Raw genomic sequence first — 10,588 nt, 5'->3', positions numbered from 1 at the left:
AATTTGACAGTGATTCAAAAAACGCAATGTTTATGATATGGTCGGAATTCTATAATGGACACCGCTTTAGCAGGGATTTCTAATGAATCAGGAAAGGGTTTTGTTGATTTTATTTCTTGGAGTGTGACTAGATGAAGAATATTAAGAAGGATGAGAATTTAAGTCTTTGAAAGGCATTTAGAAGTGATACACATAAGGAAGAGAATTTATGGATGTCAACTTCTTTATTATGAGGAAAAAACGTTTGGGAGTATATGCTTACCCCTTCATCCAGAACAGACCACAGAATCCTAATAATGAAAAAATATCAGTCAATCTCCTATGTAATTTTGGTTCGGCTGTGAAATAAACTTTATATTAACCATAGCAACATACTGCGCTGCCTTTGACAACAGTGGATTACATTAAAGTATTAAAGGCGGACTCGGCTCCTAGTTAAGTTTGGATGTTGTGATAAGTGCCTTGCATGAAACCTCCGACTGCTAAAGTGGTATACCCATTACTATTTGAGTTTTCAGATAGTCTCCTTGTACACCATACATGTATCTATGCAGACTGCTGTTTCTGCACTGTATACTCATTGAAATAAATAAAGGAACCCGTATAAAATGAGAGTGTAGACGTAACCTGACATGCCGTATTCTGTACTAGAACTTGCCAATGTTGTTAACACACATAACCATTCAATATTTCACTCTCAGCTTTCATTTGTGGACGTGAAGCACTCATCAGTTAACACCCTCCTGATACGTTGCAACACGTATGTGTTCCCTTATTTCTTTCCTTCAGTATAACCTAATGTGCAGGAGCAGGGCTTGATACAGTTAATCTTATCCATGCTTATATAGGAAACTTGATTGAAAACAAACATATCCAAATGAGAAAACAAAAATTAAGTCGGCTACATAGCGGAAAAAATACAGGGAGAACATATTTAAGGGGTGTCGGGTATATATGTGAGTAACAGATACAGGAAGTAGTCGGATTATCAATGAAGAACAGATACATCGAAGGAAGGATACAGGAAGTCGGATATAAACGGAAGAAGGGGCACAGGGAAGTCGGATATAAAACGGAAGAACAGGCACAGGGAAGTCCGATATATAACGAAAGAACAGGCACAGGGAAGTCGGATATATAACGGAAGAACAGACACAGTGAAGTCGGATATATAACGAAAGAACAGGCACTGGGAAGTCGGATATATAAACGAATTTACGGAAGAACAGGCACAGGGAAGTCGGATATATAACGGAAGAACAGGCACAGGGAAGTTGGATATATAACAGAGAACAGGCACAGGGAAGTCGAATATATAACGGAAGAACAGGCACAGGGAAGTCGGTTATATAACGAAAGAACAGGCACAGGGAAGTCGGATATATAACGGAAGAACAGGCACAGGGAAGTCGGATATAAAACGGAAGAACAGGCACAGGGAAGTCGGATATATAACGGAAGAACAGGCACAGGGAAGTCGGTTATATAACGAAAGAACAGGCACAGGGAAGTCGGATATATAACGGAAGAACAGGCACAGGGAAGTCGGATATATAACGGAAGAACAGGCACAGGGAAGTCGGATATATAACGGAAGAACAGGCACAGGGAAGTCGGATATATAAATGAAGAACAGTTGTGCAGGGAAGTCGGTTATGTAAGTGAAGAAAATATATATGATCTCCATGCATCAATCTAGTATAGTTGTGAATCACTGAATCGCAATTCAGACAGTGTTTGGCGGAGATACATTTTTACAGCGATGATCGTTTACACTTGAAATAGCAATCTTTTAAGTATTCCACTACAAAACAATAGTTTTGTAGAAGTTCGTCTGATCTGATACCAATTTGGATTATGAAGTCGGTGTCCTTTTGATTGTTTGTAGGACTGTGATGGTGACGTTAACAGTGATGTCTAGTCCTGGGATAGGCTTCGTCTCAGGAGGTGGTTTACAGGCCTCTGCAAGATGTGAAAGGTATAATAAGAATGTGAACGTGTCAGATCCATAACGCAAAAGCACTGGTGTACGAACGTTTCAGATTCTTTGCATTTTATGGAACGTCTTTAATATGACTATACTTGTATTTCTTAATTTGGCCGAACATCAAGAACAGTAAGTAAAATATCTGTAATGTATCGATCTATAACCGTGTAGCCTACCCCTCCCTCTCGCCAGATGACCACACCCCTTTTGACAACCGGGCAGTTGGGCTGTAGTTCGGCATGTCTGTTCCATGGGTCATCATCCGCGAGCCAGTCTGTTGCCTGACACCCACAGTGGTAACAAGCCAAAGTTGTCGTCTTGCCTGAAACGACCCCTCTGAACAAGATATATTTGTTTTAATATTCACATGACATGAAATAAGATATGACTCACAATTAAATTGTTCATTTGGTCACCAATACCAAATTGGGGAAAATAGATCTGATAGCTCTTTTCACATACTTCCGTCGACAGATTTAATACGGCAGTTACAGCATGGCTAAAGAAATATATCTAATGGCCACCTACGAGTTAAATAATTGTATCAATACATACTATTTCGAACTGGGGGTACGGCTGGCCCAGTCGTCTAAGGCGCCGCGATTTGCTGTGCAGTGTTGCGTCCATTGGGCAAGAAACCTATGATTGTGGGTTCGAATCCCGGTTCGCCCTGATTATGTTTCAAGGTTTGTCAGCATCATACCCTTGCTCGTTGGTTTCACCGAAGTGGTAAACGTCTGAGACCTGCATCACTTCGGGCTTTCCTCCCACATTAAGCCGACACGCCGCGATATAACTGGAATACTGTTAAAAGCGGCGTTAAACCAAAATCACTCACTCACTCACTCATTCGAACTTCGTCCATCTGATACGGTACAAACTGAATCATGGTGGTTGTAATGCCATCGTATATACCCCATCGATATAACCCGGCTCGGGCAACCTGGGTGAGTTTCTCGGGGGACATGGCTCCAACGGCATCATCAACACTCATCAGTGTCTTCAATCTGTCCTGGAAGAAGAGGTCAGGCCTCTCTGGGTACTTTCCTGGAAACCTGTCAGACAGGTTCACCAGCTCCTGGATGCCAAGGCCACCTTCAGCCTCTGGACTGGCTGAAAGGAGGTCCTTCATCTCATGGACGTCCCAAGAACATGCTTGTGAGATTTTGTCTATATCGTGATCTAAAAGGAACTTCCTCATCTTTCTCATTTCTCTAAAAGAAATAATGAAACAAGCGGAGTCATGTTAGCTGGACCAGAAGGACAAAAGTATGAACATTTAAGCTTAGATCAATTTTCAACATGTTTACACTGAATAGAGGGACCACGGACGTGCCAGAACTATATGATCGTTGCTTCAAATATTGTATTCGCGTGGGACTCGCATTGCTATTTCAATGTGGTTTTCACTAAAATGGCAAAGACCTAAGACCTGCATCACGTTGGGTTTTCCTCCCACATTAAGCAGACATGCCGTCATTTATAATTAGCTCCCACCCCACCTCAACGAACTCACTCCATTGATCGTATATGTTTCTGTGTGTCAAATATGCCTATTGCCGTGATAATATTCTGTTCGTCAGTTCAAATCAGTTTTGAATTCAAATCATAATCCGAGGCTCAGTATGTATTCATCCATCACATATAATACCCTGTTAGAATTAAAATAAGTTTAAAATACACACATCCGCATTAAACATGTTTCAAGAAGTTATTACTGTAATTGCACACTTCATCCTAGTCCTGCACCATGACTGGAATATATTTCATTTATGAAAAAATAATAATCTAGAAACGCATACAAAAGCAAGTCTAGCCAGCGCAAGCTAGTTCTATTCCACATAGGGAATTGTTTTTAGAGGCAAGAAGGATATTGTGTAATATAAGATTTCAGAGACTAAATGTAAGTCTAACCTCATCCCTTGTACCAGCTAAAGCGACGCTGTATGCGGCAAACAGGGCACTTGGAGTTAGTTTCAGTAAGCTCAACCATTCGGGAGGTTTAAGCCATGCAGTGTTCACAAAATTATTTGATAGTTATGTGCAACCAGTTCTTAACTATAGTGCAAGTGTGTGGGGCATAAATATGTACAAAGAAATAAGTTATATTCAGAATAAAGCCTCCAGATTCTTCTTGGGAGTGAGAAAGAATGCCTCTAATGTTGCCGTCAGAGGAGAGATGGGGTGGAGAAGCCAAAATACTAAAATTAAAATTGAAGTTCTTCGAAGTTTCCATAAAATCATCACCTCCTGTGAAACATCTGTGTGTGCCATAGTCCATAAATGGTCATTTAAAAGAAAATCCTCCTGGGATTATAGGGTGTGTGAATTTGTGAAAAAAATAGATATTCATGGAAATATGGACGTTTTAGATTTTTGTGTCAAGGCTAAACGTGCCTCATTTCTCAAAGCATGCCTTGAAGTGTTAGATACAAGAGACATACAAAAGTGGTTCTCGGATATATTTAATGACAAAGGTAATTGCAATGGAAATAAATTACGAACATATAGGAAATATAAAGAAACTATCCAAACTTCTCACTATGTGAAAATGTCTCTACCCAGACAACAAAGAAGTATATTAGCCTCATTACATTGTGGAAACATTCCCCTGGCTATAGAAAGTGGCAGGAATACCAAGCCTGTGACTCCCTTGGTAAATAGACTTTGTCAACTATGTCAGGAACAGTTAATCGAAGATGAAGTTCACTTTGTTGTGGTGTGCAAATTCTACAATGTTTTAAGGAAATGTTTATTTGATACATGCAATAATCAGTTCAGTAGTTTCTGTGAACTGTCCACGTTAGATAAATATAAGTGGTTGATGAACACTGAACGTATCCAGCTAGAATTGGCGAGATGTGTTCAGAAAATGTATCACAAAAGGCTGCAAGGTGTACAATAACTTAACTATTGAATATGAATTTTATATGAAAAGTGTAATTGAGTGTGTGAGGTTATGGGTTATGGGTGTGTGTGGGGAGGGGATATGAATGTTGGTACGGTCAGAAGAAAGGATATGGAGTGTGTGTAGATGCATGAATTTGGGTATGGGTGTATTTGTGAGTGAGGTTGAGTGTGTGTGTGTGTGTGTATGTGTGCGTGCGTGTATGTCTCGAGTGACGGGGTGGGAGATATCTGAATGTGTTTGCGTGTCTGTTTAGTATGTGCGGGAGAATATTAGAATGATTGATTGTGTGCGTGCGTGCGTGCGTGCGTGCGTGCGTGCGTGCGTGAGTGCGTATGTATATATGTGTGTATGCATGAAGGCATTATGTGATTGTGTTAGTGAATATGTGTTTATGTAGATATTAAGAATGTGCATGGTTACTTTTTATATCTAATTGTATTTTAATATTTGTAATACCTTAAAGTGTCATTTCGGCCCACTGAGGCCTGGTGTTTGTATTTTAAGTATGTGCTAAATGTTGTATTGCTTTGTAACACATGACACTGTAATAAACTATATTATTATTATTATATTATGTATCGGCACGGCTCTGAACGTCAGGTGTGAGCTGGAAGTATAAATACACTCATATACAAGCGGCGACATCAGTCGCGAAAGTGTCTCCACCTCATCTGAGATGACCAACAATGCAGGTTGCCCCAATCTATTTTTAGATCCACAAATGAACGATTACACCTGGAAACCCAACGATGATATTTATAGCGCCAACAGTGTATTATCATGCAGACTTGCGAATAAAACTAAATACATATGATGCTAACATGAAGTAAGTTACATGTTAGTAATTCTTTTAGTATTTTTCACATATTACAAATGTGACAATATTACTAACTTTAGAATCAATAGATTGCACCATTGATACACCAACCCCCCCCCCCCCCCCTCCACACACACACATATATATATATATATATATATAATAATATAGAGAGAGAGAGAGAGAGAGAGAGGGAGACAGACAGACAGACAGAGATACGGAGAGAGAAAGGGGAGAGAGAGAAAGGGGAGAGAGAGAAAGGGGAGAGAGAGAAAGAGAGAGAAAGAGAGAGAGAGAGACAGAGAAAGAGACCATTTAGTAGAATCGTCAAACAATTAATCAAGTACAAGTTACTTGAATAGCTTAAATTGAAGAAAACTTCCACTACTCTTAGTCTATATTCTAAGTTTGTTTGTTTCATAATATAGTTTGTCGATGCCATCCAGTGACTGAAAGAATGACAGTTCCACTATATGTACACAAACACAGCATAAAATTCACACTATTCAAATTCCAACTCATACACGTCCTTACTTCCTTGTGCAATGAAAGGTTACACCATTTGAACCACAATGTTTGTAACCGACATACCCCGCTAGTATTTTAACCGCCATGCCTTTGTGATTGGGTTATTCTTGCTGTGACAAATGTGACCTTCATTATAATATTAATAATCTGTCAATGCAGTCACTGGTTATCGATGTAGTTGCTTATACATATATGTACATAGTGATAAATTTATTGAACAGCTTACCTGTCTGTTGTCGTGGTATAATTCTGTAACTCCGGTAGAGGCCTGTGTGAACTGTCCTTTATATGGAGAGTACACACTCTCCCTAGTAATCTTGGCTGAGTGTTCTATATACGACTCTGACATCGATCAGCACCAGTGATAAGTACGTACATGACGTGGATCTCACAGTGGGTATGGCTAAATATACGGCATACGTTATGTATCAGTGTATGATCAATTTGGATTGCCCTGACATTTATCAACACATTTTTCCTTATCCTCTTCGCATATTTGATTCGCATCTTTGATCCAAACAAGGTGTGGTCATCTTTAGCAATGATTTAAAAAGGTGGAAAGAAACACAATTCTAGGGAAGGTTGTTAGATGCGAAATTTGTTTGTAAAAAGAAGACTGTAAAAGATGAAACAGCTGAAATATGTTCCATGATAAAGAAGACGTACATACATGCATAGTGCTGGTATGGATGTGCTTGTCACAAACAGATGGATTGCTTGGGGTATTTGATCATGACTCAAACTCACCTTTTTATCAGTGACATGTGATATCTGGTGGTATGTCCAAAGTCGTAATTACCTGGTGAACAGTAAATAAAATCGACAAAATCCTTTCCATATTTAATTTTGTAAGATATCGATGCCGAAAGCAGGATAGAGTGAACGACTCCGAGTATATTATGAGCATGGGTTTATGATTTTTTGGTTGGTGTGTTGTGTAACGCACGCCGCAATATTCCAGCTGTATGACGGCGGTCTGTAAAATAATCGAGTCTGGACCAGACAATCCAGTGATTGACATCATGAGCCTCGATCCACGCAAATCACCGTGAAATAGTGATGATACCAGGTGAGCGTATACTGCCTCACAGGTGGCATGAATGCAGGAGAGAACTGCAGATGCGATTGTTGTAAAGTAATGTTATATGTCAAATACATACATCAAATTCCAAGAATGTCAGATAGTACATGTTATCTGCCATGGTTCCTGTTACAATACAGAAAACATGGGTGTTATTGAAAAAGGCTTAATAAGACTTCACTTATAAAAAAACAATATATTTAATGCTGGAGTTATAATTTGGTATTTCATTAGAATTAAGTACCAAATCTGACAAAGCTTATAACACTTGAACCCCAGTTGATTTGAATGTATGAATTATTGAAGCATACAATCGTGATACACTGGATAGTGCTCCTCCGTATTTAAAGAAGAGCAAACGCGCGGCAAGAAACTCGCTATAAACCTAAATATATGTCTCTGAAACAATAATAGTGAAATGACGAAATTTACATATTTATTGAATTATATAATTTTGTTATAAATACATAACATTTCGGAACAAAGAATAAAGTGTACAATATTATCCATTATAAAATGTTATGTGGGCATGTTCTTGCAACTTTTAAATGTCTATCAAAGACTTCATTTAATGACACAAAGAGAGACTAACTCATACAAAGTTCTGCTGCAGTTCCTGGTGGCATCACAGAGCTTTCACTGTGTATGGGGGTCTGTGACATCAATAGGTTCTGATACTGCCCCTGATGGGTCGGTCACACACCACACACGTGTTGAGGGACGCGCCGCAGTCATCACAACACACCACGTGACCACAGGGTAGAAACACAAGACACACGTCTTTCTGCCGACATGACCGACACTTCCCATGCTTCCGGTGAGATGAAGTACGGGGTCTTTTACCGTAACCAGATTTGACAGAGTCAGCTGACATCCTCCGATGTGCACCTGGCGTCAGACAACACAAGTGCATGATCATGCATCTCTGTGTGCACAATGCATACCATACACATTATATAACATCATTTTACACGTATTCAGCACAATAGTGTTAGATTTTGAAATGTTCTATGAAAGTGAGTGATGGCCATGGTTTCATAGGCATCAGTCTACTATTGGAAGTACATTCACATAACACTGAGGTTGTACTGCAGCTTGTGCTTACCTAAGGGAGTTAACTCGTCGTTAACTGTACCTCCACACGTTGCACGCCGCCCGAGATGTGTGACTGTTATGAGGGACTAACCTCACAGTGGGTTAGTCAACAGTCACTTGTCGGTATTTATAGCCCAACGTCATCAGTATATTTACGCACTGTGGTTTTCCCTTGCTAATGAGTGATTAATCCCTCTGATACTAATAGTTACACATACATCCGATACTCATGCATCGTGTGTGAGAATGAGTCCATTCGTTTGTAAAAAGGTCATTAGAAAGTTATAGATCATTGACCATAATCAATAGTTCAACGGTTCTTCGATCATTCTGAAAACCTTACATTCCGCAACTTGTTTTCTGTATCTATCTAAAGAAATATTATGAAAGTTGTGATGAAATAATACATTATGCGTTCAGATGTTTCCGCCCATAAATGATCAGTGATGATCATTAACTCTTTCTCTTCATAGACAACTTCGTCAGAGTTGTTCTGATACATATTGATTCATGTATTACATAGTAATGTTGTGTTCATTGTCCAGAGACAAATGACACTTAAAAAACAAATGTGATTATACATAAGTACTCATCAAGACAATTATTCATAACAGACGGTTTAAAGGATCCAATCCCAACGTTTTTCAACCATTCCTGATTGCACACGTTCTCACTCCGAATTCTTGTCTTAACCTAAGACCGCAATGGATACTAAATAAGGACATTCGTGACCAACTCGTGTTATTCCGGGACAAGCCGAATAGCGACTCGTGCCCTTCTCATGGCTATTTTGCAACCGAATTCCGTCTTGGCGCAAACGGGCATACCTAATATAATTGTCAACTCGTTACGTAATGGTTCACACATTTTCCCCATATATTATGTATATTTCAGATGCAATTTAAAGCACATCGGGACGTGCGGAATTATACAGTATGATTGAACACATTTAACTGTGTCTTTGGTATATTTTTAGATGCAAGATATATGTAAAATCAGAAATTATTTCTGAGGGATTCTTTGACGAAGAACTTGAAATCATACGCGCATTCTGATTGGTTTGTCGTATTTTCGCACATAACATTCATCAATAGGGGAACGAACGAGTCTTCTTGCAGGTTACGGAAAGGGTCGAGTGGTGACGAACGCAAATAAAGAATTACAACATGTGGAAGACGCTTACCCTCAATCATGCAAGTGTTACATAATATTTCTATAAAAGTGTGTTTAACAAAATGTCCGTTTGTAGTAGCAGATGTGTAATTGGCATTATGGAACACTGGTTGTTTTTTGTATAAATGGTATAGGGTATATAATGAAAACCGAATTATATTTTCTCAGATAATGAACACACGAGTATTTCCGACTGATTGACCGGAGGAAAATCGTGTTCTTATGACTGAGTGGACGGGAGAAGATAATAAACACATATGTTCTTATGACTGAGTGGACGGGTGAAGATAATGAACACATATGTTCTTATGACTGAGTGGACGGGTGAAGATAATAAACACATATGTACTTCTGACTGAGTGGACGAGTGAAGATAGTGAACACACATGTACTTCTGACTGAGTGGACGGGTGAAGATAGTGAACACACATGTACGTCTGACTGTTGGTTGCTTCCATGTAGCTGTAACTAACCTGTTGCAACGTTACAGACAGACCGGGCATACATCAGACAGACCGCGAACAGGGAGACCCAGGGTAACTACGCCTAATGAAGACCGGTACTTGCGTACATTGCATCTCCGGGATCGATCCCTGAAAGTGACGTCATCAGCGACGAATGCCTTAGGGCATATGGTTAGTCGACTGACAGTGGCCAGGCGACTCCGAGCTCAAGACATTAGGGCTTACAAACCTAACAGAGGACAGTTATTGACAGCGCAACATCGTCTTCAGACATTGAGATGGACCCGGACTGTTCGCCGTTGGCAGCGACGTGACAGAAAGTGTGTTTACCGCCGAACGGGAGAAGGAACGGCGGCGTGTTGCGTTCAAGAGGTCGTACCGTATGGTGGATGATGTGTTATGATGTGGGGACGAATTTGTGAGAAGGAGAGAACACCGCTTGTCATCGTTAACGAACATTTAACTCAGCTTTTCGTGGATGAGATGCTTTGTCCGATTGCCCTACCATTACTACAACAGCTGCCACGTGGAA

General features: G+C 39.8%; 1 protein-coding gene across 5 annotated transcripts; it reads right to left on the bottom strand.

Moving 5' to 3' along the window:
- Window positions 1–205: 205 nt before the first annotated feature.
- LOC124145230 (E3 ubiquitin-protein ligase XIAP-like) lies at window positions 206–8,937 on the bottom strand. Of its 5 annotated transcripts, none has more exons than XR_007218308.1 (4): window positions 8,430–8,936; window positions 6,470–8,212; window positions 2,164–2,309; window positions 206–1,962 (listed from the first exon to the last, which is right to left on the bottom strand). XR_007218308.1 is itself a non-coding variant. In XM_048383910.1 (4 exons), the coding sequence occupies exons 2-4, from the start codon at window positions 3,195–3,197 to the stop codon at window positions 1,918–1,920; spliced, it is 486 nt and encodes a 161-aa protein (XP_048239867.1). In that variant the 5' UTR covers window positions 3,198–3,201; window positions 6,470–7,212; the 3' UTR covers window positions 206–1,917. The 5 variants fall into 5 exon arrangements, 3 of the variants coding, with proteins under 3 accessions (XP_048239867.1, XP_048239866.1, XP_046370914.2); XM_048383910.1 differs by lacking the exon at window positions 8,430–8,936 and adding an exon at window positions 2,903–3,201 and having other exon boundaries at window positions 6,470–7,212; XM_048383909.1 differs by lacking the exon at window positions 8,430–8,936 and adding an exon at window positions 2,903–5,505 and having other exon boundaries at window positions 6,470–7,211.
- Window positions 8,938–10,588: the final 1,651 nt, after the last annotated feature.

The sequence above is a fragment of the Haliotis rufescens genome, unplaced genomic scaffold (assembly GCF_023055435.1).
Source record: "Haliotis rufescens isolate VD_foot unplaced genomic scaffold, xgHalRufe1.0.p SCAF_5, whole genome shotgun sequence".
Taxonomy (NCBI): domain Eukaryota; kingdom Metazoa; phylum Mollusca; class Gastropoda; order Lepetellida; family Haliotidae; genus Haliotis; species Haliotis rufescens.
The sequence above is the reverse complement of the archived record's forward strand: the minus strand, read 5'-3'. Positions and strand labels throughout refer to the sequence as shown.

Excerpts from the sequence above, each read along its gene's own strand:
- LOC124145230 (XM_048383910.1), bottom strand. The coding sequence starts at position 3,197 with ATGAGAAAGATGAGGAAGTTCCTTTTAGATCACGATATAGACAAAATC. Across the intron at positions 2,310-2,902 it reads AGCCGGGTTATATCGATGGG|GCAAGACGACAACTTTGGCT; the intron begins GTATATACGATG and ends GGGTCGTTTCAG. Across the intron at positions 1,963-2,163 it reads TCATCTGGCGAGAGGGAGGG|AGGCCTGTAAACCACCTCCT; the intron begins GTAGGCTACACG and ends CACATCTTGCAG.